General features: G+C 42.1%; 11 protein-coding genes across 11 annotated transcripts; 4 read left to right on the top strand and 7 right to left on the bottom strand.

Moving 5' to 3' along the window:
• Positions 1–891: 891 nt before the first annotated feature.
• Positions 892–1992, top strand: IL334_001451 (uncharacterized protein; the record flags this gene model as incomplete). The annotated part of the gene is made up of 1 exon (XM_062933208.1): positions 892–1992. The coding sequence occupies one exon, from the start codon at positions 892–894 to the stop codon at positions 1990–1992; it is 1101 nt and encodes a 366-aa protein (XP_062789259.1).
• Positions 1993–2344: 352 nt separating this feature from the next.
• IL334_001450 (uncharacterized protein) lies at positions 2345–3673 on the top strand (the record flags this gene model as incomplete). The annotated part of the gene is made up of 1 exon (XM_062933207.1): positions 2345–3673. One exon carries the CDS (start codon positions 2345–2347, stop codon positions 3671–3673), a length of 1329 nt encoding a protein of 442 aa, XP_062789258.1.
• Positions 3674–5264: 1591 nt separating this feature from the next.
• IL334_001449 (uncharacterized protein) lies at positions 5265–6510 on the top strand (the record flags this gene model as incomplete). Its single annotated transcript, XM_062933206.1, has 2 exons — positions 5265–5537; positions 5599–6510. 2 exons carry the CDS (start codon positions 5265–5267, stop codon positions 6508–6510), a joined length of 1185 nt encoding a protein of 394 aa, XP_062789257.1.
• A 2127-nt stretch (positions 6511–8637) lies between these two features.
• On the bottom strand, positions 8638–9807 carry IL334_001448 (uncharacterized protein; the record flags this gene model as incomplete). Its single annotated transcript, XM_062933205.1, has 2 exons — positions 8638–8894; positions 9057–9807. The coding sequence occupies 2 exons, from the start codon at positions 9805–9807 to the stop codon at positions 8638–8640; spliced, it is 1008 nt and encodes a 335-aa protein (XP_062789256.1).
• Positions 9808–11828: 2021 nt separating this feature from the next.
• Positions 11829–12491, bottom strand: IL334_001447 (uncharacterized protein; the record flags this gene model as incomplete). The annotated part of the gene is made up of 1 exon (XM_062933204.1): positions 11829–12491. One exon carries the CDS (start codon positions 12489–12491, stop codon positions 11829–11831), a length of 663 nt encoding a protein of 220 aa, XP_062789255.1.
• A 1499-nt stretch (positions 12492–13990) lies between these two features.
• Positions 13991–14921, bottom strand: IL334_001446 (40S ribosomal protein S18; the record flags this gene model as incomplete). The annotated part of the gene is made up of 3 exons (XM_062933203.1): positions 13991–14285; positions 14532–14665; positions 14883–14921. The coding sequence occupies 3 exons, from the start codon at positions 14919–14921 to the stop codon at positions 13991–13993; spliced, it is 468 nt and encodes a 155-aa protein (XP_062789254.1).
• Positions 14922–17041: 2120 nt separating this feature from the next.
• IL334_001445 (uncharacterized protein) lies at positions 17042–17944 on the bottom strand (the record flags this gene model as incomplete). The annotated part of the gene is made up of 1 exon (XM_062933202.1): positions 17042–17944. The coding sequence occupies one exon, from the start codon at positions 17942–17944 to the stop codon at positions 17042–17044; it is 903 nt and encodes a 300-aa protein (XP_062789253.1).
• Positions 17945–19486: 1542 nt separating this feature from the next.
• On the bottom strand, positions 19487–20443 carry IL334_001444 (uncharacterized protein; the record flags this gene model as incomplete). Its single annotated transcript, XM_062933201.1, has 1 exon — positions 19487–20443. The coding sequence occupies one exon, from the start codon at positions 20441–20443 to the stop codon at positions 19487–19489; it is 957 nt and encodes a 318-aa protein (XP_062789252.1).
• Positions 20444–21629: 1186 nt separating this feature from the next.
• IL334_001443 (uncharacterized protein) lies at positions 21630–22745 on the bottom strand (the record flags this gene model as incomplete). The annotated part of the gene is made up of 1 exon (XM_062933200.1): positions 21630–22745. The coding sequence occupies one exon, from the start codon at positions 22743–22745 to the stop codon at positions 21630–21632; it is 1116 nt and encodes a 371-aa protein (XP_062789251.1).
• Positions 22746–23628: 883 nt separating this feature from the next.
• On the bottom strand, positions 23629–25708 carry IL334_001442 (uncharacterized protein; the record flags this gene model as incomplete). Its single annotated transcript, XM_062933199.1, has 6 exons — positions 23629–23833; positions 23942–24046; positions 24106–24792; positions 24895–25204; positions 25351–25535; positions 25677–25708. The coding sequence occupies 6 exons, from the start codon at positions 25706–25708 to the stop codon at positions 23629–23631; spliced, it is 1524 nt and encodes a 507-aa protein (XP_062789250.1).
• A 551-nt stretch (positions 25709–26259) lies between these two features.
• On the top strand, positions 26260–27489 carry IL334_001441 (uncharacterized protein; the record flags this gene model as incomplete). The annotated part of the gene is made up of 1 exon (XM_062933198.1): positions 26260–27489. The coding sequence occupies one exon, from the start codon at positions 26260–26262 to the stop codon at positions 27487–27489; it is 1230 nt and encodes a 409-aa protein (XP_062789249.1).
• Between the last annotated feature and the right edge of the window lie 86 nt (positions 27490–27575).

Raw genomic sequence — 27575 nt, 5'->3', positions numbered from 1 at the left:
TTCATTATGATACCTAATGTATTTCGACAATCCCTATCAACCGATTCGAATTTAGTTTCGTTTCGTTTCGTACTTATCATCGTACGAATATTTGGAATGATGATTGGATTGTTTTCTCCACTATAACACTTTGAGGTGTGAAGTATATCGACCTTGATTTCGGGTTAAATACATGACAAGCACCATGACCACGAGATCGCACTTGCATGTGATTTTTAGTACAGCTATTATCAAAGACGAATCTCAATTCCGTATGTAATCGGATAATCTAACAAGATATTTTTGATGGATAGCCTGAGAGTGAATTTTGGTCACGCCTACTTCCGATTCGATTCGAATGGCTGGAGTGTATAGATATCACTTGGACATGTGGACAGCGGACCAAAGCAAATTTCCTCATTGAAGATCATACCAGAGTCAATCGCTGAAGCTCGTTCATCGGAATTGATCGGGATACTGCGAGTCAGCTAAGTTCCAAATCCCAAATCCCAAATCCCAAAATCCCAAAATCAAATGGCGCAACGTACTCGTATATTCCAACGCGTATCGGCCGATACGGGGTACTCGCAGTCGTCTTTATCAGATAAGATGGGGTTCAGGGTATTTGTCGAAGAAAAGGTGAAAAAAATACGAGTATGTCGAACCACAACACGATACGTACTGTAGAGTAGGATTGAAGATGAATTGAATTAAAGATGAAAGGGCTTAACAGACAGTGTGCGTTACATTTTGGAAATCGTATTATATATCTAGTTGGAAAACAAGAATTTCTCGTTCGTTTCCTTGTCTTAAATCTCCTTTGGTAGACGAGCAAAACATAACATACCATCACTACGAGTATCACTCTTACGACAATACAATCAAGAGACGGAACTTCTCGCAACACCAAAGATGATCTGCGCAAATGATCAAAGCGTACATCCGACCGAATCAAAGACGACATCGTCTCTATCATTCGATAATCTCCCATCTGATATCATTCACTTACTCTTCTTATCCTTCGATCAACTTCCGCAATCAACCTTATCGAAACTCGTTCAATGTTCATGGGACTTTCACGACCGATTCACTCCTGTTCTATATGAAACGCTCAACGTAGACAAGACGAACGTGAACAGTGTTTTAGCCGGTTTATATGCACCCAATCAGTGGCCTTCCAATGTACAACAGAGGAGTGGTAGAGAAGGGCAGAATAGAAAGAGAAGAATACTTGGATATACCAAAAGGTTAACTATAAATGATCTTCCCTCAGCGGAGTTCATCTCTCAAACACTTCTCTCACATCCCACTCAAACTCAGAATCATTTCCAAGCCCATACCCCAGACACAAATGAAATGACGAATCCTTATTTCCCGGAATTGAACGCATCACTCTTCACCTCTCTTCAAACACTTCATCTATCCGCTAAAGCGATCATGGGATTAGCTGGTATATACAATGCATCTTCATGGGGATCATCACCATTCAACATACCTTCTCAGCCCATCTTAAGGGCTTTACGATATAACATCACACCTAAAGAATTGCATTTGGTTTATCCATCATGTTTGGTCGGATTACATATACACTCATGTATAGAAGAGGTCATCTCATACCTGACTCAAGGTTGGGATCTCGATATACTGTATTGGAAAGAATTGACAAGATCATTGGTCGGTCCAGTACCGAAATCCAGGATACTGCAATACGGATTTTCGAGTTGTATGCATCCTACGAAATGTTCTGAGACACTCAAAGGTTGTCCAAATCATTATGATCATGTATCATTAACATGTAGTACGTTCATCAATCACATGTCGACTTTGCCATTTTCATCAATGGAAGAAGCGGAGAAAGGCATAAACATGCAGTTGAACGGATTAGGATGTATGTTTTCTCTGGAATGGCGTAGAGTGGTAGATGAAGTATGGAGTAGGATGGGTGTGTTGGACGAACATGATTGGGTCGAGATGGAAAGGTGGAGAATGGCAAATATCACTCTGACTGCTTAATGGATGTCATACGGACGGATGTACGTTCTACGTGTAGAATCAGCCGTAGCTACACGGTAGTAGTATCATATTGACGATGTTTTAGATGAATGCAGACACCAAGGAATGAATGCTTATATCGATTGTCGGATGTCTATGCATGGGGTGATATATTGTTCTTGTTGAATACAACAGGTTGACGTCAACCCCAAAGGACCCCCATTATTACTTACAGTATTACAATCAACTTCATCCTTCTCATTCGCTTCCTTATTTTTCTTCTCTTCTTTCTCTCCTTTTTGCTTGAGATCATCTTTTTGCATGTCAGACAGTCTCTGGCAATTTTCTGAATCATTGACAAAAGCAACTTGTCATGCCAAGCAAGAAGACCATGTTCACTTTCGTTCACGAAACCACCGCACCAATCTCCCATTCAAGTAGTCTCTCAACAACCTTCTTCTCAAGATTCCCACCCGAAATCGCTTCCGTCATCTTCTCTTATATGGATCATCAACCTCCTCCAGATAAACTCAACCTAATCCTCACCTCTCGAACTATGTATTCACGCTTTCTCCCTTCATTGTACAGACGACTTTGTCTGCGTAGAGGGAATGTAGGGAGGATTTTGGATTCCAAGTTTCAGCCTAAACTATCTCATCAGCTCACTGCTTTTCATGGGCATTCCAGAAGAACAAAAATAGGTCACGGTCGATTAAACTCCAGGAAAGATGATGTGAGTAGCAGTGACGAAGATCATGATCAGTCTGTTTCAGAGAGTAGAACTGTAGAAGAGGTAGATTTACGAACCGGAGCTATTGGAAAACTCAAGCGCAAATTCGATAAGTTGAAACATGTCAATTCACTCATTGTAGTCGATTGGAAAGCTGCAAAATCGATTGCATCGTATATCACCCTATTTAACGAAGTATGCGAGAAGTTTCCCGAGCAGAAAGGAGACAACAGAAAGCATGAGAAGGTGGATGGGGATCTTGTAGACGAAGAAGACAAGGACAAACTTTATCCGAGGGACAAGAACACTCTTTTCCCAAACCTTCAAACTTTATCTTATGGAATATCATTTCTTCAAAGCAATGAATTTTATCCATCGTGTACCTGTGATTCGATACCCCCTTCTAACGACGTGCTAGAAGCCCTCTCAACACTTACTCCAAAACACATATGTGCGAATTGGTATCCTTCGATCAAACATCATCATGACGATCCAGGTCTAGAAGATAACATGAACAACCTTATTGGTGATAGGGACCTCGAATCATTCACTTGGCATGGAATTCGTTCTTCAACCTCTTTACCTGATTTCGCGGGTCGATCTTCCGTTACCCGGGTCTTCTGTAGTGATTGTGGTGAAGAAGATGTGGAGGAGGAAATCGATGTTAGCGGCGAAAGTTACTATGGATTAGGATGTAGATGTAAGGCAAGACTCAAAGAAGCTTCATTACTAGCAAGAGTAGTGTACGGTATGCGCAACGATATGGCCCAAGTGGAAGTCATTAATCTGACTTGTCTAGGGGATATAGGAAAGGAAAGGATCGAGATTGATGGGAGATTATTGGATGTAGGAGAGACTAAGCAGCAGATCGTTCAAGTCTATAAAGGTGGACAGAAAACGAAGTACGAATTGAACATATGGGTCACAAGTAAAGAACAAGCGAGACCTTGTATCTGTTGTGGGGAGATGTAATCGTAATGTCCAGGTGAATGCTACTATCTATCCTCTTTAGGTGTGTAGAAACCGCTGACATGGTATATTGATCATTTACGCCAGTCTCTTCTGAATGACCTTTGATGAGAATGTAAAAGGACTAAGCCCCAAATGAAGGGTGAATTGGGTCTTACTGTGACTATGACCAAGTAGTATCTCAGACGTCGTTCATGTCCCACAAAGAGGTTTAAATGGAATCAAATATATGTATAGCATTTATGTAGGTAGAACAAACGATTACATATGTACACACGTATCATGTCACTTCAAGGCGAGGAACCGATAATCTGTAGCAGATACCTGATTCTGCAAAGAGTTTTGAGAGATTGACGCAATCTTTTCAACAAGAGAGCAATAAACCTTATTTTCACTTGCGACATGACATTTTTCGAACCTTCTCTTTTTCGTTCAATGGATTTTAGCTGACGAGAATGGCTATTTAAAGCATGCTGCGATCATATTCTTCATCTTACTGTCGGCCCACAATATCCACAACTACCAAAGATCTGAACAGCATCAAAATATCATAAACTTTTGACACAAAATGTTCTTTTACCCTTGTACCTACCACACACAAACACCTTTGTATCGCCCTGTACCGATGGATCCTTTATATTCCGGCATCGTACAATCTCCTTTCACGGTCAATATAGAAGATCGGTTTCGAAGAAGCTTGATCCTTCATCAAGGCAACGTCGACTACATCTTATCAGGCTTGAACTGTCGAATTGATAACCGTGATTTCTATAGTCAATGGCTCAATGGATATTTTCACGACAACACCAAAGGTTTAAGTACAAAAGGTACCTTTTGGAACAAATCACCCAACCAATATGTACATCCGACAGAATGGACCAATCTTCATCATGGATTTAATTTTCTCAAAGAGAGATACAGAGAAACGATCAGAGTACTGGATCAATTTGAATCTATACAAATCAATGATATTTATACCGCTATGACCATATCAAGATTCATATGTAAGGTCTGGAAAGATGTTGTGAAACAAGGTGGATTGACTGAACCTCCTAGATTATTCAGAAAGTTAAGAAAGGTGTATGTAGGTGGGGGAGTTTGTCAAGTTGTCTGGGATGATAAATTGGGTAAATGGTATAATGAGTATCATTTAAAACCTTTATTCATTTGTTTTAGAGGTATATTCCCTCCTCTTCAATGGTATAAATACTGTCCGATGTACGGATGGGTTTTGTTTGATTTTGAATTGGAATCGAATGGTTATATGATGTAACTTGTCCTTATTTATTATACGATATGGATGTAAGTGTATATCGTGTTGCCTGTATGATGTGTGATGTATATAGTGTATACAGTGGCGACGATGGGAATGACACGAATGAATGGTGGTCCGTGCACTTTTGATGGTGACATTCATCATCGTATAAAAGCAGCGATATTCCCATTTACGCCCTATCTTCACTTTCACTTTCACATCATATCTCTGCGTCTTGATTGGATTGTGCTCTATTATTGTATCACTCGATCAGCAGTGACTTGTAGCTTTACTATCCTCACCTTGACAATCGATCGATCACTGTCTCTTAATATGCCCATGTCCGTCACTTCAACTCAGACCTTGTTCGATTTTGCTGGTCTCCCTACCAAAGCAGCTCTCTACCTTTTGGATCAAATCGGTCAAACGGTCGGAGAACCAACTCTTTCTTGCCTACTTCGGGTCAATCATGCCATGTATGACACATTCGCCCCATACTTGTACAGGAAGCTTGAGATCAACGCACGCAACAACCAAAAGATCTTCTATGGTCTCAATTACGACATAGATCAGGAAGCGCAGTGGAGCGGAGGTGAACACAGCAATATTATAGTAGGTCCTACCATTAGCGTTATACTAGAGCCTCGATCCAACTGATGATGATCATGTATAGGCTCATGCATCCGCACTGGCATCTCATTACCGGAAAATCAAACTCCTCAATTTGGTGAAAACTCTCGTCATCACAGATTTCGAAGGTGCTGAAGCTATCGCCAAATCTATCCATCCCGAACCTTTCGACGAGATCGCACACGACGAGGTCACCAGGAGGTACACGAATGGTGTCGAGGTCAAACGTGGTCTTGTTGAAGCAAAACCTATGAATCCTCTGATATTTTTAAATGTTGAAAACGTCGGTCTCGGTCTCAGTCTTCTCAGTGAAGAGTCCATTTTTCCAGTGTGTAATTTTCACGTTCATCCCAATCCTCATCCAGTCGTATCCGTCCTTCGGATTGGTCTTAACCCTCAACACATCTGTTACGATCATGAAGCCTCTTCCTTGTTTATCAATGAACAACAAAGTTACCAAGAAAGATTCGAACTGGGTTTAGGCCTATTAGTAGGAAATTGGAGATTCAAGAGCTGTACCATTCATCAGATGGATGAAATCCCTTTTCCTTGTGAGCACGGTATAATTCGAATTCGAGTGTTCTACACAGACATCCCTCCAGAGACGGAAGAAGAAGACGAAGTACAGATACTTTCGCGAATCATCGCAGATTTCATTGATAGTACCTATTGGTGTTGCGTTCATCCTCAAAAAGACGAAAAGACAAAAATTGAAATCATATGTCCCGGTTATCAGGGTTATGAGATCACTCCTGAAGATATCGTCGAAGCTGGGAACAAGCGATTTTCAGGAGGGTTCAGGTCGTTTAGCTGCGGTAAAGACAGTCTTGAGGTATGTATGGAGGCTGCTGATAGAAGATGGGAAAAACGAAAAACCAGTGGTTGGTTTGAGGACTACTTCAGTATCGTAGCATGGGAAGAGGCGGAACCGTGTGTTTGCTGTGGGATGAAGTAATCGGGTCACTTCCGTCTGTACAGTTGCTACTGTGTAGTGTGGCGCAGTCGGTGATAAAACGTGAAAGGTTGTGTATGTGTAGTCACATGTTTCCATAGATCACTTCAGAGAATTATCGTGATTAAGTCAATGTATCCTGTAGATTGTTGTTGCATAGCCGTTAGGATGCGAGACCCAGGCAATACTGAGTTGATGATATGTGATTCATCTGCTGTTTGGACAGGCATTGCAACATGTATTCAACCTCATCCCCTTCATTCTATACCCCTGTTCCCCTTTCCCCCTCGATCCTGTTTCTTTTTCCGACCTCATTGCTATCGAGTAGAATGGTGGATCCTGAAATCAGATTCTCGATCGATTGAGCATCAGACTAAAATGTAAAAAGGTGGGGCGACTCACACCTTTGGCTTATCTCTCACCACAGCAAATACAACCTTCAGCTTCCTTGAGTGACTTCATCACCAAATTATTCTCAACCCAGTGTGAAGCATTTTTAAATCCTCGGGCGATATCATCGGAAGTGATGGTGGTTTCGGGATCGGGGGGCAACCCCATTTCAGATTTGACCTTGAGATCGGCGAGGTTTTGATGGGTATGAAAAATGATGGAAGACATGGAAGGTTGACCAACTCCACGACTGCATTTAAGATACACTCTTGAATTTCCCCGGTGGAAACATGGAAAATAGTGTCTAGGACATCTGTAAGTCTTTTCTTACATGTACACCCGTAGTTCTCGGGATCCTGTTGCGCTTGGCAAGAAGGAAAGAATATCTGGTACTTAGTCACACTTGTGGCCTCGGGATCATCCGGAAGGATCAGAACACCGTGTCCAGTGAGTGACGTCAAGGGCCATCGAGTTAAGCAGTAAGAGTTGTGATCGACGAGCTGCAAATCATCAACGTACTCTTCTATGGGATAGACAGGTGAAGTAGCGCAGAAGTGAAGTGGCTGAAATGCAGAGGTGAAGACTGGGAAGATGTCACGCAGATTGGAGCACAGCGGCACGCCGAATGATAGGTATTTGACAGATGAGGATAGGCGAGGGGATGAAGTGACTTCTACTGAAGTACTATTGGGTGCTGGATTGTGGAACTCCGAAAGGAAAAGGAAATCCGAAAGAGCCTGAGCTGCTTTTGTGTCTTCGATGACGAGACTTTCTGTTGATCGAATCAAGGCTGCTTTTGCGGGTTTGTAATCCACCGCTTCATGGTTTTGAGTCAATCCATACAATAATGAGGACACGTTGTTCTGATTCACCTTGATGGTCTTGTAGAGAAGTGGAAAAAATGTCTTGTGGGTGTCTTTGGAGCACAGAGAAAGATGGAACAAGTCGCATTGTCCAGATTTGGTGAGGAAGTGGATGATCAAGTCCGATACTGTAGAGGGGAAACGATCGAGAGCGAGGGGGGATTGAAATTTGGTTGTATCCTCTATGATGCTAGGGGAAGTCATGCAGGTCGATTTCGTGAAGATTTTTGATTTACTGTATACTTTAGACATCAACTCCCTAAGGGTGGAAGACATGTTGACTGGAGAAAAGAAATCTAAGAAACGAAATGAAAGCAAGACAAGGTAAGTTCAACTAAGACCGCTATATATAAATGTGTGTAGAAAAATGTACTTCTCATTCGCATTTGAGGCGGGATTGATTGATCGATTGATCAATTTACAAACTTCTTTTTTGTTCCCCACTCGTGAGAAGAATAAAGGTCGTGGTCATCAACCCTTTCGTCATTGTCATCAACAGCTCTGTCATCAACACGTTCCTCGAGTAGGGAGATTTTCGCCTTTTTCTCCTTCACCACGACTATAAAGAGGATCCGTTCCCCCACTGTGTGTGTGTGGAATACACACCTATAGAAGATAGTTGTCTGGATCTTCCCTCGCTTTATTTCCTGAACAGACGCAGAGCCGAATAATCGTCAAGGAGCTTAGCAGACAACGACTGAATGAATGAATGCGAATCGAACGTAAGAACTTGCGTCAAGATAGAAAAGTATAAACATGCATGGATGTATAGATTTTACCAGTCAGAATGATAGCAGTCAATCAAACGTCGATAGCTAACCTCAGATGGATGAAACATACTCATACTATCTTGACTGCATCATCCACGATACCGTCATCACTTATCACCACAACAGATACATTCTTCAGCTTCCATCCTGGTCTTCACAGCAAATTTGTTCTTCACCCAATCTGAAGCATTCGCATAAGCTTGAGCAATCTGATCGAACGTCATGGGATACTCATCATAGTCGTTACACCGATCCATGGATTTCTTCTTGAGCATCGCCAGATTGTGAGGTGTGTAGTAATTAGAAGGGAGACAAGGGACATTTACAAGCTCGAGATTTGCGTTTATTAGATTGTAATCCAGTTCTATCAACTGCATATCGAACGTCTCATCAAAGAGGTCCATGATATTGCCTTCACACGAACATCTACCTCATTTATAGTCCTTCTGAGCAGGACAAGGATCAAGGAACGTTCTGTACGATGTGATAGTTTCGGAACATGGTCCGGTGGGATAGATGAACATACCATGTCCTGTCAGGGATTTCACGTTCCAAGTGACCAAGCAATGCCAAATCTCTTCGATGCTCCAGCTGTGAACTCTTGGATTGTATCCCTCGAGATGAGTAGGTGCGGTGACGCATACATGTACCGGGTTCAGGAAAGAAGCAAGGACTGCGATGAGTGGTTCGATCTGGCCCGAATCACTTGATCCAAAAGCTGCGCCGAAAGAAACGTATCGGACTGAAGGGAAGGCACTTCTAGATGGTTTATTGGGTATGCAAATGCCCGGCACATGGTGGAGTTGGAGGTTTGAGGGATCAAGAACCTGTGCAATAGCTTGAGCAGCTTGAAGATCTTCAATAAAAAGTCTTTCTACTTTTCTAAGCAAAGCAGATTTTGACGGCTTGAGATCCATTGCCTTCCTTGCTTTAAACCCATAGAAAACCGATTTAACGTTGTTCTTGTTGATTTTGATCGATTTGTATAGAAGGGGGCTGAACATTCGATAAGTGTCTTTGGAGCACAAAGTCAAGCTGTGGAGATCACCCTTATTGGATATTGGGAGGAATTCAATAATGAGGGCTGTCACCGGATCAGGGAGCTGATCTAGGGCGAAAGGAGAACGGTTGTTCCCTTGATCGACAACAGAAGGAGTGATAATTGTGATAAATGGTCTTGTAGAGTAGGATGCATCAGAAAGAGGGATGAATCGATTGACTGGTCTCTTAGAGTCCGAGGGTCTGCAGAGCAGGCGAGACAGAATATGTGGAGTCATCGATGACAGATAGATTAGGCTGTAGTACAATACCAACTGGAAGAAGAAGAAAAAAGTGAAATGAGGTTTCAGCTAAGAAGCCTATATATGTATGGTATAGGCTTTGATGTAGAGGATTTGATTGGTATCAAAAGTTCTTTTTTGTTCCCCACTCGTGGGAATGTGTTGGTGCGGTCATCACCATCATCTTCGTCATCATCACTACCATCAAATCTTTGATCAATGCTAACGATCCCGTTGTCCTTGTCGGAAGTTGATTTGATTCTGAAAAGTCTCCTTTACCCCACTTTTAGCGCAGGAACACCATCAACACACAAAGTGAAAATCAACACGCCGTAGCCTGGACCCTCGATCTGAGGTTATCCACTAGCCTTATAGGAAGCAGAACAAAGGGCCACCACTTTCCATACGTTGCATATCAGGCTCAAATTGGAACTCTCGGGAGTTATAGTAACAATCGGGAATCCAGCCGCTTTTGATGAGCAGAAATAAAAGGAATCGTGATGAAATGTGATGGTGAATGTACAACTATATTCAGATGAGGGACAAAATAGTCAAAAGATATTTCAAGGAGTGACAATGATACATAATTCCAGATGGGCAAAGGTTTTTGAGAATTACACACTCATTTCGTCTGAGTATACTGCAAGAGAGCCCGATATCATCGATGGATACATTATGAAGATGAGACTTACGCTGATGTTCACTATATCATATCGCCCCATGATACCTGCCTTGACCATTTGCGACTGATATCTGTGACAGTCGATCGAGGCCTGTGCGGAGAATATGGTTTTCAGAACATTCAATAATTTGTCTACAATAACGATTTTGATATTTGACGTTCTTCCTCTTTCTCCTTTCTTGGTTTATGCTCATCGTGACTCAAGCAGAACTCGCTCATCTATATATCCCGTCAAACAATGGACCTTGATATCGATGACTATCCTGAAAGTGGCAGCCGACGAGTTCGAGAGTCTTGCTACCCTTCAATACGAATCCCTTCAAGAGTTTAAGATCGTCTTTGCCAATGAGAGATGGCTCATGCATACCTGGCATCGTTATGCCATTGAGCAATGGCTCAAATATAGACAACGAAGACGTTCACTTTTAGAGTTCACCTTGTCACGACAGGAAGTTCGAAATATGAGACAAAAAGCAGTCATTCATCTGCTCAAAGAGTCCTCATGATCCCCATAAACATTAGGAGAACTACCTTTACCCCCTACTTTGAATCTCCGCTGATCCCCAGCTTTTCGAGAGCGACGACACCTCCTGGTTAAATGCTATCCTAGAGGATCTGGATATTCAAGACACGTGAAAAGCCACGTTTCCCTTCATTTGGCGATGAAAGTGGAAATTAGATATGGTAAAAGAATCTGTGAAGAGTATGGTCGAAAGATGACCCCAAAAAACCCAGTTCATAAAGAATCGTGATTTAGTTTCAAAGGACAATCTGAAATGAGAATGCTTTGTAGTAAGATAGTGTTCATATCTATTCGAGTCATCATCATGGCATACTAACGAGTATGGTCCAAAGATCCCTCTATACCTGGTTCCGTCTACAGTATCGTGAACAGCATCTTATGACACGGAAGACTGACATTCTCAGCTTAAGACCTGTGGAAGCGATGTGACATCCTTAGACAGATTTACATGCTAAGTCATAGGCATATGATACATTATACATATATGACTTGATATAAATATTACAATACTATCAAGAATTGACATATTCGCACTCAGATTAGTATATAAGCAGCGGTCAATCCGGATTCCGCGGATTGACTATTGCACTTTTTGGTCAATTCGCTTCATGTAGCTGCTTATGCACGATGGTGAGGAACATACATGTGATACAATACATATGATACAGGACACAAATTTCATATATCTCACAGTAGGCATATGCTACAATATACTAATATTAAACTATACTTACAGCTCGGAACCCAGTCACTGTGCGAAGAACTTCTGACAAATAGATGAGTACTAAACACAATCACAATGTGCTTATCTCCTTACGTTCCATGTAACGAGTGTTGAAGCTTGGTCTCGCACTCTTGTGCAGTATCGCCATCCAGACCGGTCATGGTCATAGACCCGACAATTGTCCTCTGCCCAGTGCCTTGATCGACTCTATAATACTTGAAAGTCGCATCGCAGTGGATATTGCTGGTTAGCTGTGAGCGAGAAGGACTTTGAGATCGGCCGTCATGGGTCTGATGGGGGAATGACGCTTCACACGATCGATTCTGGTTGAAAGTCTCCGTTCGGGAATATTGCGCATACGGTGACAAAGATTGAGCAGATGGATTGTCTTTGGGATAGTCAGCAGTTGGACCTGAGCGTTGGCCAAAGCTAGGGTTGTCGAACTTTCGATATGATGGATCCGTAATGCCATAAATACTATTTTCAGAAGGGATGGTGTTACCATGAGTGCTGGTGTGGTACTGATTGGGCGTTTGGTCATTTCTCGATTTTGGATCGGGCATTGTACCAAGGTGTACGTATGGATTGCTGAACCTGCCTTGAATAGGCTGTGATCGAGATGCACTAGAAGGAATAATATTGTGAGATCTATATCCTTGTTGTTGTTGTTGTTGTGGTTGAGCAATCTGCTGGTCCATGAGTGCTGTTGAATGTGGAGCATTAGCTTGGGAGCCTTGAAAGGTTGTAGGCATCGTCGTATTGAGACTGGCACGGTGTCCAGCTGGATGTGCCACATCAAGGAGAGCAGTTATCGGATTGGGAGATGCAGCTGTAGGGCATTCGTCAATTGTCTTGCGATCAGCTGTTCTTACTGTACTTTGACGATTTTCGGTAGATGACCATGGCACAGCTTTGGGATATTGAAGTTGTAATGAGTGCGATCCGCACTCCCCTGACTGGTCATTGTAGTAGTTATCCGATGCAGAATTGCGAACTGGTGGAGGAGCTGCGTTTTTTCTGTCTGAAGTGGTGCGACTTGAGGCGATGGATTTTCCTTGCGGACCAAAATGAACTGTGCGAAAATCATCCTTATACCATTCATCCCACACGGTGGGCTTCTTCTTCTTTCCCTTTCTCTTGCGACCTGTTGCTTTGCGCTTTTCAACTTGTTCCAAGACCAAACAATGCAGTCAGCATCTAGCGTAGATTCCTGACAAGTACATGCGAAATTCGCAGTGGCGATTAACTTACCGTCGTTCAATCCTCCATGAAGAGCATATTCTCCATGAGAGTAATGGGATTCGCTTGTGCGGTCCTCTTGATCTGCGATATCCACATGTGGTTCAGAGTGAAGATTTCCCCGGTCATCCGGGCTAAATATGCTAGGAAATTCGAATGGCGAGTTCATCTTTCTTAATTGTAATGGAATAAATAGATATATGTGTAAACTACTGTAGTAGAGCGACCGAAATAGATGAAAACGAGGTAAATAAACAAGACTCGATCCTTGAGTTCGTAGAATGATATACCTCACAAGGGCTTATGTTGCGCAGGCGAGAGCTTCATAGAAAGTCCTCCAAGATGAAAGGGAGTGAAGCCTTCTGAGTTCACAATAACAGGATGACGCGATCATTACTGTCTGTCCGGCGATAATATCCAAACCGTTTCATACAAGGAAGTGTCAGAATCTTGTTTTCTTTGTTTCCATCAACATTCTAGCTTTCAGGTTCGTGAGAGGCTAAGCACAGTCCTTCGTGATGATGTATTGCAGGAGAACTACGGAGAAAGGATCCATCGAAGCTTTCGTGTTTCCTCAAAAGAAGTAAAACGACCTTTTTAAGAATGTCGGCCGGATCAAACGCTGACTAGTCTTCCAAATATAGGTCAGGAACTCGTATGATTTTCAATACAATATTTAGTAGCGGATCCTTGTACTGTGTGAGGTCACTGTTGATGGGTCTCGTTGTGATCACTGAGGTTGGCTACAGCCCAATTTAAGCCTGCTTCAGTGGCTTGTACATCACCTCGCCGTAGCACAAAATAGCACGAGGATAGAGAATACTCATGCTGTTGTTGACATTAGGTAAGTAATGATCCCGGGAGGTGAGTACACAAATAATGGTATTCAGGTAGAAACGAAAATGATTGCATTCCAAAGATATTGAATAGGTATATGCAAAGCGATTTTCACCCTTAACCCCAAACCTAAGTTGAATATAATCCCTCCTCCGTATATTACTAGACGAGTAGATTACTTCTTCTTACCAACGACGGTCTTTCCGACTCGTCGACCGGTGGTCTTGGTGTGTTGACCTCTAACTCTAAGACCCCAGTGGTGTCTGAGACCTCTGTGGGATCTGATCTTCTTCAATCGTTCAAGATCTTCTCGAAGTCTTTGGTCGATGACGTTGGAGACAATGTGGGAGTTTTTGCCGTCAACGATATCTCGTTGTCTGTTCAAGAACCAGTTGGGGATCTTGAATTGAGCGGGGTTTTGCATGATGGTGACGATTCGTTCAAGTTCATCGGAGTTAAGTTCACCAGCTCTGTTTACAATGTCGTACAATCAGCCTCAGATCCACAATACAGCCATGGAGAAGGGAGAACGGGTATGGGTTGCGAGGACACTGATGATGTATGACAAGAAAATGTTGTACATCAAATCGATGATATCGAAATGATCACACGACTTCTTTGAGACAGCATCCAGTCCCCCAAACATAGTCCGTCCCTTGCCATCTCCGTATTCGTATTCGTCTAATGACATGTGAGAAGAGAAGAAGTAGACTAACCGCTTGGCAAGATCGACATCGGCCTTCTTGCAGACCAAGTTTGCGTATCGTCGACCAACACCTTTGATCTCGGTAAGAGCGTACATGATCTTACCTTGACCGGCGACGTTGGTGTTCAAAAGACGAAGAATGTGCTATATGATCGAAAGAAACAAAGATCAGCATGATGAATCCTATATCTCCAAATGTATCCTCCATCGTTCGCATGCCTCTTCCAAGATCTAATACTGTGATATCTATGCTTTTCCCTTGAATGTCCGTTCCTTCCTTCATATCTATCCAATCTCATAATAGGCTATCCACCTAATCCCGTTCTCTCCCTTTCTCTAGATTCCAATGAAGAGCACTAACCTGGAATTGTTGATGGGCCTCAAGGGGAGCGAATGACATCTTGACTAATCTTTCTTTTGGTTATGTAGAAAGGGTAAGGGGAAGCGATCTATTAAGAGCAACAAACTGAATCAGCTTTGACATCGACGATCGACAGCATCCAACATGACATCTGCTTTTCTTCCCAGCTCTGATCTCCATCACTACTCAGATTGACGTTGACTTACTCGCTTTTTTAGGATAAGATGTCAGAGAGACTTGAAGGTTGAAAAGGAGAAGTAAATCTGATGTTTCAACAGTTGAAGGGTTTATTGGAAGAGATGGTAGAGTGGATGGCGGATTGTGCAGCACCTGGTGAAGTTGTCCACTGTAGCAGTTGGTGAGTGGTGATTCCCACCATAGCACCATGACTGAACATCGGGATAAATTCATTTAAAAATAATCCCAAAAGTGCCACTTATCCATCGGAGTTTCGCGGAGTTTCGATTATTTTCCCTCTTGTAAAACATATATCACCCAAAAAAAACGCTTACCTCCGCCACTTTGCACACCGTACACCATACAGTCACGCTCTCACCGTAGCACTCTGTTCCACTGTATTGCTTTGCCTGCTCGTCCTCTGTCATTTTCAACATCCTTGAAACAGCTCATCATCGTCCTTTCTTCAACCATCAACATCGACAAAAAACCGGCAAAATGTGAGTGAACAAGAAGGATACATGTGGATGTAGGATGAACATCAGACCGAAACGGAAGGATGCTGATGATGCGATTTGCTTTCTTCCCTTGCTCGTGTCATTAGGGTCAACATGTGAGTGAAATCACCATATGTCGACGCAAGATGGGATAGCATGCTGACAAGTGTTCTCTCCCTATAGCCCCAAGTACGTATGCGATATCTCATATTGTTGTGATCGATCTAGAGTAGTATAAGATTGAGGAGTGCAGTTAGATGTCGAGGGGGACAGAGACGAAGACAAAGAGAATGGCGGATGTTTTGATAGAGATGCTAACAAGTAGAACTTTTCTGTGAACAGGACTCGTCGAACCTGTAAGTCAATCTTCACCAAAATGTATAGGCATCTACTTCTTGAGCCGTCACTAATTGACCATCTCATTTATAGACTGCAAGGGTAAAACCTGCAAGAAGCACACCCCTCACAAGGTAACCCAATACAAGAAGGGTAAGGACTCTCTTGCTGCTCAAGGAAAACGACGATATGACCGTGAGTAATTCTTCTTATTTTGACCGATCGTGGAGAGAGATGAGGAATAAGGAACTGGAATACAAGGCAGTTTTCTGTCAGATGATAGATCCAATGAACAAGTTTCGACCAAGGCAATATGGTAGTTCCTCTCGCTACACACGCTGACATTTCATTCTCCGTATAGGAAAGCAATCCGGTTACGGTGGTCAAACCAAACCCGTTTTCCACAAGAAAGCCAAGACTGTCAGTTTCGCTCTCTTTGACCTTTGACCGATATCGTACTGATTGATTCTTTTGAACTTGCCTCCCCTAATTTCTCGATTCGATCATTCATCTCATTCGATTCCACCAATAGACCAAGAAAGTTGTCCTCCGACTCGAATGTACCGCCTGTAAGACCAAGCACCAACTTTCTCTTAAACGATGCAAGCACTTCGAGCTTGGTGGTGATAAGAAACAAAGGGGTGCCGCCATCTCTTTCTAAGCTTGTTCGACAAATCAACAAATTCATTATGTCTCAAACTCAACACTTTCTTCTTCGACTTTCATTTCAATCGATACATCTATTCATATAGAAAGGGATTGGGTTGGGTCGGATGGAGAATGGAACTGCTTTGGATGTTTTGGATTTAGTACGAGATTCGAAAAACTTGCTTGGGATGTGATGATGTATGATTATGGGACCCAAGTTGCGTTCATCACGCCTCAGTACCAATAATGGCTGTCAATCGCAATGCTAGCAGTAATCCAGAATGCCAAGTTATAAGAAACATAATACACGTAACACGACCGATAACACCCCATCAATATCACTTAACTGATCTAAATATACCAAACTAATGACTTGTCGTTCCTAAGTAATCCGTTTGTAACGAGACTGCAATGATGGAAGAATGAAAGCGAGCACCACGAAATATTGCCAACGATGAAAAATCTCCCACTTTCCGCAAGAGTTTGTCCTTCTTCAAAGATCTAAATATGTTCATTTGCCGTGGATGATTCTGTTCCCTCCGTGGAAATTCCGAAGATAGCTAAGAGCGCCTGCAATCCTTGATTGTATTCCCATTTTTCGCCTGTGATAGATGCCAATTCATCCCAACTGTTCCTCCAGGTGCCTTCTGTAGCGGCCCTGTGGATTTCAGCATGTCTGTGCACTGTTTGTCCAATCGAGGCTCTTTCGCGCTCTGACCCGATTCTCTTGAAAAGCCGTTGGTGATTCTTGTAGTGGGACATTTCACTCCGGGTTTTTCGAGTATTATGATCCACTCGAACGAAGTCTTTGTAGGCTTTCCATAAATTATCGGACAAATCTCCGCTATCATGAGCAGCATCGACAGCTGTTAGTAGGCGATCGTGGGACTGTTCATTTTCTCTAGATATATCGTTGAATTCTTTTTCATCAAAAGATATAAAAGAACGTATGTTGTTCATTGAAATATCTCTGGCTTTGAGCAAATCATTCTGACTGTGTTGGTAATGAGGGATTGTTGATGGATGTTTGATGGCATCATCAAATATGTCATAGGACTTGTAGAGGTTATGTCCGACCTGTTCAGCAACTCTGCTATATGCCTCGAGAGGAGTAGTGAAATGTGGCGCCGATTTCAATGTGCTTGGCTTATTTCCGGAATCGCTCGCATCATGAAGCTTTTTGGAATAGAAGAATGTAGAATTCTTAAATAAAGGTACTTGCTGTCTAAAGCCTTCATCTAGTGAAGATCGTAGGTCAACAGGTTCGGTGCAGGTCACTGTTATTGGAGTTTTACCTGTTGCTTCGCCAGACAACGCGAACGTATACGTGTCAGAAGTACGAGAACGAACAATGACTGGTTCTCCGAGTGACGCAGCATCGAAGATTGAGGGTCGATCGTTCATTTTGAGGGTTTATCGGGTAGGTATATGATCACAGGTAAGGTAGTTTAGAGAGCAATGGAGTATATCCGAAGGTGAGCTAGGCGAAGTGAAGACGCTTACTTGAAGAAGATTACCGATATGTGGCTGGTATGAATTTGTATGGAAGATGGAATGGATGGATAAAGAGAACAGACTGCTCGGAATTCATCTGTATCTCTAGCTTACTTCGTTTCCCTGCCTTATATATGTTATTCTGGAAGAGTCCCTTGTTAAATCACAGCTAAAGCTGCTGAATCCGAAATACGCAGATACAAAAGACCTCATTCAGAGGCAAAAAGAGACAAAGGATGGCTGAAGACCTGTGATAATATCATGACCAGGAGAATCTTGATTCTCTCAAAAGAGAAAGAGATGTTTGTATGATGTCAGAGTAACATTTCACTGAAAGAACGCTGCGATAACCTAAGATAATTGATCTGTAAATGCCAATACCTTTATGGCTTTCGATTGCAGGAAAGTGCAACGTAATCAAAGGTTAAGAAGGTTGATTGTAATGCAGACTCATGTGGCAGCGACTCGGTCAGAATTGTTTGGCATGTCAAAGGAAAGGCGTCATGAAGAGGTTGAAAAACCATGAGATGAGTCAAAAACATCTCCTTATGTCATCAAGATCGAGGGAGTTTGGTCTTCCCAAAAGGACAAAAGATGTATTCGAGAACAAGGGACAGACACTGTCTCCTTACGAGTACGTTATAATCGGTGAGGTTTTTCTCGCTTTATCAAAGCAAAGAGGAAGCTTCTGAGTCTGAAAGAGAAGATCAAGCGGGATATGACTTGACGGCTAGTCGTGTCAACGTACTCTACTGTAAAAGTGTCAGTCAAAGAAGGTCTTCGGATCATATCGTATATCTGCCAGGTCATGCATGATGCACACTGAAATCTGCGAATATTATATGGGCTTCTCTAATAAACAGTCGGTCAGAGAATTGACTATCAACCTGTTTTATGGAGCACCTATCAATCATGTTACATACTAAGCATACGTGACGCTACTCCAAAAATATCTGTAAATGAGAGAATATCATTAAATAAGGTAATATCACAGAATCTCATTGCCAACTCCCAAAAAACCGAAACTTTACAATATTCTACATGAAAACCAAGAACTACTTTCAGTCGCCTTAATATCGTCGATCACACTTAATTTAAGAGGTATTGGAAGAAACCCTCGTTACCCTGCCACCCAACATACAAGCCAATGCAGCTTTAGCTTTCTCGTCTTCCGTATCATCGTGTGCAGAACCCAATTTGAGGCTGCATTCCTTCCCTCAGATTTCTCAGTAGAGGCTTTTCTGTGTGGCAAAGCCGCGAAGACATCGCAATTATGCCTCTAATTTATCCGCACCTTTTGTCGGCGGAGCTACTGTAGATAAGTGTCACGGTCGTGCATAAGCAGCTACACGAAGTAAACTGACCAAAAGGTACAATGTTCAATCCGCGGAATTCGGATTGAACCTGCTTATAAGATGATACGAGATATGTCATTCATTACGATCAGTCATCCTAATACCCCTCTTGCTCTCCGTTGTCTTGCCATCCTCCCTCTCGATAAACGTAGCTTCCTATTTGTGACAAGTACTTTTCTAACCCTTTGTAGTCATCCCATTTTTCGCCTGCAATTAATTCTTGTTCCCTCTGGACTGTCTCCCATTGTTTGGATTTGGAGACGTTTTTGGTCTGATTATTATAATACCGCGCCTCCTTAGCGTGAGATTTGCTCTCCTCAGTCAAACCGAGACTACAACAGAGGATTTTCTGACCTTGATGATATCCAAAGCTGTCTCGAAGTTCTCGCCTTTGTCCATCAAGCTCGGCAAAGTTTTCGTATACCTCAGCTCGTCGAGTCGACAGTCTCCCCTCCTGATAGGCAACTCGAGTAGCTTGTAAGAGCGATTCCGTTTTTGTCTTGGCTTCCTCCAAAACTTTACGAAACTCCCTATCGTCAAATACCCTGAAGTCACGGATACTATTTTCGATGATCGTTTTGGCCTCGGATAGTTTTGATAGAGTATCATCGATTTCAGCAGACTTTGCACTGAGCTGCTTCGATGCTGAGCTGTACTTTTGGATCAAGTTATCAATTACTCTTTTGTTCGCAACAAGTACTGTACATGCGCTCTCAGACACATGTAAGTATGGATGACGATCACCGGTGTATTCAGTCCTCTTGCTCCCGTCGGTACATGTATCTTGCGCAGGCGTTGCACTTGTATCAGCCTGTTTCAAGTAGATTGTCGTGACTGGGCATCCGAATAAAGGTAGATCTTTAGTTAAATCCGAATCTGACGAAAGTTGCGTAACAGGTCGTTTGAATGTTATCGATGTGGGGTTCTTCGATGCTGTGAAAATGAAAGAGTCTCGTGATTGTGAGCGAGCTATCATTGAGCCTCCAACAGAAACGGGTGCGGAGGAAGGAGCAGCATCATCTGTATTCATCGTGATATCGTTTTCGGTCGACATAGCAGTGAGATGCTAAAGTACGAAGGTAGATATATATCCTGGGTAATTCGGTAACTTTGTATATGATCGAGTCGATATCTGTATATATGCATGAGAATTAGTTTGAATGAGGAAATGAATGTAGAAGGTTACAAACTCTTATTTTCATGAGAGTTTTACCTTTTCGTCTCGCCTTTTATATCTGAATCTGGCAATCTGGGCCGACCCTCAAAATACTATCGATGAGTCAAGTTTTCATACCTAGAAGCAAGGATTCCGAAAAATATCGACTCCGGTGACTGTGAAACACCTCAATGTTATCTTCGTCGAAAGGATCCGATGATTTCATGAGAGAAGGTACAAATGGCAAGAAGCTTGAGAATGATGTATATGATGATATCATCAGTGGTTGCATCTCCTTTCTTTTATGTTCTCGTGGAGACTCTCAGATGACGAATGAGCTCATGCACGGGTTGCTCGAATTTGCCACACCAGCGCTGTATATAGGAAAAAGGACGTCTTGTATAGTGCAACAATATCTAGAAATATTTCAGTATAGGTTTTATAGGTTTGTATCCCCAGTACACTTGTCCTTCTACAAGTTTTATCTCCTTCTACTCACCCAAGTCAAACCTGTTTCTCAAATGTTGAATCTATGTTAAGTTAAAATCAGTAAGTTGTATATATGGGCCCTCGGATGCCGTCGGTGATGTTGTTTTTGCGTTTGTAGCAAGTAAACGCCAATCTCAATAAGCGCGTTATCAATGTGTATACATTACATTATTCTAGTATCCCTACCGTAGTATTGGAATCATTGATCATGTTGAAACGTGTCAATCTCCAAGACTAAGAGGCATGCCCTTCTTTCAATCACTATAAGAGGATCTGCATATGGTGGTCTCGACGTGTCTACACTGGTTGTCGTGTGAATTGCTGGCACTGACCCACCGTGACAAAGGTCAAGGATTGCATGTTACATCAACCTGTCTACAAATACCACAGCTGCATTATATGTTACAAACTATCTGTGCCATCATTGAGTAGTAATGAACTACCGCTATCATATTGCTCGAAGCTAAGGAGAACGAAGAATGAAGCGAAACAGACAAACCTGTACTGCCTTCCACAAGAAGCACTTTTTCGCAAAAATAACAAAAAGGAGAAATTGTCCCATACTCCGCATAATCTCATGAAGCCAATCGCTTTATCATAGTTCTCCAAACTTGATTCCGGATTCGTCGAATCTGGCCCTAGTCACCCTACTACTGTTATGAGCGCTTGGCTCAGATAAGGATTGTTCGATGTAAAGATCATCATCGTCTTCAGATCCATACTCGAAGTTCAAACCTAACCTCGCGACATTCTCGGTAGTCGTGATTTGGCATGCCCTTCTACTTTGGGTATCTGTACTCATCCCGTTTGGAAGTGAACCCTCAATAGATGTTTGTGGGATAGATAAAAGCGCATCTAGCCCTTTATTGTAATCCCACGCCTCGCCTGTGACAGATGCTAGTCGGTCACGGCTCTTCTCCCAAATTTCCACTAGAGCACGTCTGTTACAGTCACCTTTATATCTTTCCATTTGTTGCGAGATCGATTTCACCTCTGCATCCGACCCAAGTCTTCTAGCGAGTCGTGTTTGTTGCGTGTAATGACATGATACATCTCGGAATTCTCGCAATCGGTAATCTGTTTCGAGGAAACCTTTATAAGGCTTCCATGTTTCAGTGGATAACTTTCTTTTATCATGAGCATTATCGACAACCGTGAGTAATTTTTCGTGAGCAGTTTTGTTTTCAGTTAATTTCGTGTTGAACGTTCTTTCGTCTAGAGACATGAACGAACGTATACTGTTCTCTTTGACACTTTTCGCCATGAGTAATTCAGGCTGGGAATGGGAGTATTCAGACACTGGCGATTCGAGCTCTTTACGAATTTTATCATGAGACTGATAGAGGATTCTGCTGAATGCATGGGAAACTGCGACATATGCACTAAGAGGAGTCGTGAAATGTGGGGCTATCTTCGTTCCAGGCGTCTCTTCGCCATCCTCATTCGGATCGTAAAGCGATTTGGAGATGGAAACAGCTTGATTATCGAATAGAGGCAGTTGTCGTTCAAATTTTGTATCCAATGTGAACAGTCGGTGGGATGGTTCGGTACAGGTAATTGTTATTGGATCTGTTTTCGTTCCGTTGCCTGTTAGTGTGAATTCGTATGTGTCATTTGCACCAACACCAGAGCGAACAATGGTCGATCCCCCAGCGGAAGTGGGAACAAATGGATGGGCTGTAGCTTTCAATAATACGGAAGTGTTGTCCATTGCACTGGAGAGGCTGGTGACCGGGGGTTTGTAGTAGAAGCAGCTTTTGAAGAAATAAAGTTGTACGTCGAAATCGTTATATATGTGACTGAATGAGAGTTAGCAGATGTGAATGAGGGAATGGATGGATGGGAGAAGTGATTATCTTTGATCTGTATTGTCGTTCCTACGTTTCCCATTACCTTTTTTATTTAATTCTAAATAGACTCCCAAAATCTGGTCGATGAGCCAAATGGTCAATAAGAAGCAAAGGGGTTGAAATATCGTCATTAGTGACTTCAGAACAATTCGTGAACATCTTTCGATGAAGGGATCCGGTATCCTTATGAGTGATAGTACGAGTAAAAATAGGGTTACAATGAATGTGTATGATATCACGAACAAATGGATGTCGTATTTTTTTACTTGATGAAAAAGGAGTGGCCTTCCTATGGCGTTAGAGAGTGATTACGACATACTATAATCATGTAAGTCAAAGGAGAAAATCAGTCAGGGTGAATAACAAAGGACGAGAGATGACTTGAATCACAAACCAAGTTCTCGATTTGCCAATCGCCAATCCACCGTAAAAGTACTTGAATCGATGATGTACATATTGAAAGGTTGATAATTCATTAAAATTTTCATACATATCTAGGTAGCACTAATCTTCATCGTTTAATATTCATTTCTCGCTTCGATCGAGGGCAGTGTTTTTCCTGGCAATTCGTAACCTTTGTCATCTTCAACGGTCTGAGTATTTGTGCACAGATTTTTCATTGTTGGTAAGCGTAATATCGACGAATAAGCATTACACGTTCACTTCGATTCGAGACAAGTCAGAATTGATGAATGTTCATGTCCTCGAATAGCGAGATTGTGTTAATATCATGATTACATTTAGTTATGAACTCTCTCCGACCGCATCCAAAAGTTCTTCCCAGATTATAGCAGCAGCTATATCTTTGCCTTGTCTAGTCCCATTTTCAGTGACGATATCCTGTAATTTATTAGCATTCATCCGGATCTGTGCTGCGATCGGTGAGGTGCGTGTTTCGCCAATCACGGTTAGGATAGCTTTAGTCAGTTCCAGTTGGTTCCAACCCGGTCTAAGTTGTATGATTTACATTAGCCATAATTTTGTACCGCAGAGGGAACGTGAGGGACAGTGATGGGAGGAGACAACATCGTCCCAATCGGAGAAACAAACAGCTCACGCTGATTTAGTATTCCCGCACACACCGTTCCCTAGATAACTTAATCTACCAGCAAAGTCATAACAATCGGCCCAAGCTGGTAGGATTACTTGAGGGGTTCCAGTTCTATCATACAAGAAATATCAAATGATGAGTGTGAACATAGATAATTACGTTCCACTCACCCTAAAGCTTCGTGATAAGAATTACTGCCACCGTGATTGACAAAACAAATCACATTCCCAGTTTGTAGTATTGCAAGGGGATCAGGGATTAACCAATTGACTACTTTTAATCTATCTTCTAATTCTGCATGGCCTTCAAGGATGTCTCGAAGATTGTTTTGTGCGCTTGATCCTGGATTCATTGACGATTGCGATGATGAATCTAGTTGTAATTTCCAAAGGACTTGGATATCTTTTCTTTTTGCCATGATCACCTTCAACGAATTGAACATTTCGTTAGCTAGGTGTGGTGAGGTATTGAAATGAGTACCTAAAACTATCAACATCGTGGGACGTTTGTTCAGCCATTCGGATAATTGATTATCAACTTCTTTAACGGGTTTCGAATTCATCAGAATGGGCCCACAACCTATCAACCATTGATTGGCTGAATTCTTTTTTGGATTTGAGTTTGATTTGATTCTAGGTAAATCAGCTTGATCCTTTGACATACATAGAAAAGTATGTTCCCCATTCAAAAATGTATACATCGGTAAAGCTCCTTTGTAGCCTAATTGTTTTCTCGCTTTATGTATTTCTCTAGTAGGTGGATCGAATATGTATATCATTAATCCAATACAGATTGACAGTATTATACTGACGATTCGGTTTTTGGTCGATAGTGGATATGGGAAACCTGTACCGCTCCTACCATGAATTCCCCTTAGTAAGCCAGGAGTAATACATAGATACCAATGCACACATATGTATACTCCTATCATCAATAGGATGACCAGAGGTTTCACTCACACGGGAAGATCTAATATGTCTGAATCAGGATTATCACCTGGAAAATCTTTGTACGTATTAGGTGAAAGAATTGCGTATTCCCATGGATCTCCATTGTGTCGCTTAGTATTCAGGAGGACATCTCGGACGAGGTTGAAAACGTTATCTACTACTATATAGTCAGGTTGGATTTGATCCAACAGGTTTGATACATCTTTAGTTGCCAATATGTAATCTTCAGACGAACCAGTCCAAGTTGTTTTTGATAGGTAGTAAATGCATTTCAGCATACCTAATACACCTGGTGGATGACACATTGCCTTTGATATATCTGTATGTCAAAGCCAGGACTCAGCGTTCACACACATTGAGCGTACTGGTTTTGACATGATCCACCCTTTCTTCCCTACATCCAGTATCTGAAGTGTGCTGGATGACGGATGACGGATTGCTGGGGAGAAGATTCTATAAACATACCTTTAGAGCTACCATCTTCCTTATAACCCATACCTTGTCCATGGATCCGATGAAAATGTACATCAACCGGCTTTCGTTTCTCCAATTGTTCAAATGATCCAAGATGGATCTCTACCGATTCACCATGTTTAGCCTGTATAGCGGATATCACAGCGAGGAAGCAATTTGCTTGGCCGGATTCGGGACTGCAGTGAGTGAGACCAGATGTCAAGATGTATAGGGGATGAGGGTGTAGTAAGGTGATAAGAAGTAGGAGTTGGTATTGGAGATGTAAAGCAATAGCATCAGCATGATTGAGCTTCACCGAGTGGAAGGTATGCACTGACTTAGTAAAGAAGAAGATCTTTGGCTTCGACATGATTATGAAGTCGACCTCGGCTACTGATAGCAGAGCACGTCAGGTAGTTTGTTCACAGATGGTGGTATTGAGCTAGCCTGTATACACTACAGATGAGCGCATGAAAGGTTGAGCTTGAGCTTTAGTTTTATCTGTTCCTCTTGAACTCGGTCCTTATTGCCCTGAACATCTCCTTGGTCATGTATTAGCGGGAACGCAACACCTCTCATCAAGATTTCTAACGATGATTGACGGTGGGCGCCGACTGAGCAAGTCGAGTGGAGAGGCACTCTTTAGACAATCCGCAGGAGCGATGACAAAATCGTAGAAGAAGAAGAAGAAGAAGAAGAAGAAGATAAGAGATGAGAAGAGGAACAAAAAGGCGATCGCGACAGAGAGAGAGAAATGCCTCCGAAGACGGGACTTTTGATCTTACGCGCACTTCCATCCGAAATCACAGCGAGTCAAAAGTGGAATTCCATCCCAATATGGTTAAGCAGTTTATATCCAATTATAACTAGACGTTTTCCAGCCTGAAACACAGCGTACGGTGTTAGTCAGCCGTATCTACAATGGCATCACCCGTTCTCACTTGTTCCTCAATTCCGCTTCCCGACGAGCTTCGTTCTCACATCTTAACATCTTATATCACTTCAGCGCCTCTCAGTACCCTTTGTATACTCGCCAGATGCTCCAAGGCAACATACGGACGGGTGATGCCTATACTATACTCGACTGTAGAATTAGATAAGAACAATGCAGAGCAATTCGCTTATGGACTATCAACCAAAATTCATACCCCCTTAAAACAATTGATCAAAATCAGAAATGGACATCTTCCAAAAGATTACCAGAGTAACGAAGAATCTGGTGTTCAAGATCTGCTCGCACTATCATCAGAACATAGGAAAATCACCTTATTGGGGTTAATCAAACGTCTCGTTCTGGTGGATCTAGCAGGGGCGATAGTGATCAGTAGGATATTAAGGATATATCAATTATTGCAAGAAATTTGGTTTACAGATAAACCAATCTTTCGTTCGTTATCATCGATTCATATCAGATCGAAATTCGTTAGATCTTTATGTAAGATTATCAATGAGTCTCAATTCCACTCAAACTATACCATATCGCAAAATAAAGCCAAAGTCAAAAGCAAAAGTAAAAGTAACTATAAAAAGAAAAGCAGTAAACTTGATACTACTAGTCACAGGAAAGCGAATTTGCGAGATCGGAATCAGGAGATTTCAGTTTCAGCAGTACATCTCGATGACCTTATAATCCATTCTTTGGGATGGGGTTTACGACCTACAAAAGTAATTCTAGATTCATCTGCTATCAGTGAAGGAGGATCACGAACGCATCATGGTTATTTGGATACAGCAGGAACTAGTATCGTGAACACAAGATTATGTTATCACTGGCCTATGAAGGTTTTGATACTGAACAATTACCAGGGATTCGAAGATTTACCTCATATATCATACTGGAACGAAAGAGAAACACTCGAAGCGTATAATATATATTACACCCTGAGTGAATTGAATTCAGCCCAAGAGCAGGAAGAATTGAAGACAAAGAGATTGGACGTTCTGAAAAAAGCTTTGCAGGACTATAGAATGTGTACACCTGTTTCCGACGATAAGATATACGATACGATCATCAACATATACTCTGAGGAGGGGTTATGGAAAGCTGAAGAAGATAGATTGGAGTGGATAAGAAAGAATGTAGAAGAAGAAAGACTGAGAACCAAATTGACAGATAGATTGAAATGCTTCAACAATGTGGAAATGATCTAGGAGCTATGAACTGAGTTCTCCAATGAAGAAAACGACAATGCTGTCTCTGGATATCATCGCTCTCGGTGTGACAATATGGCCGTCCT

Source organism: Kwoniella shivajii, chromosome 2, assembly GCF_035658355.1.
Source record: "Kwoniella shivajii chromosome 2, complete sequence".
Classification (NCBI taxonomy): Eukaryota; Fungi; Basidiomycota; class Tremellomycetes; order Tremellales; family Cryptococcaceae; genus Kwoniella; species Kwoniella shivajii.
The sequence above is the reverse complement of the archived record's forward strand: the minus strand, read 5'-3'. Positions and strand labels throughout refer to the sequence as shown.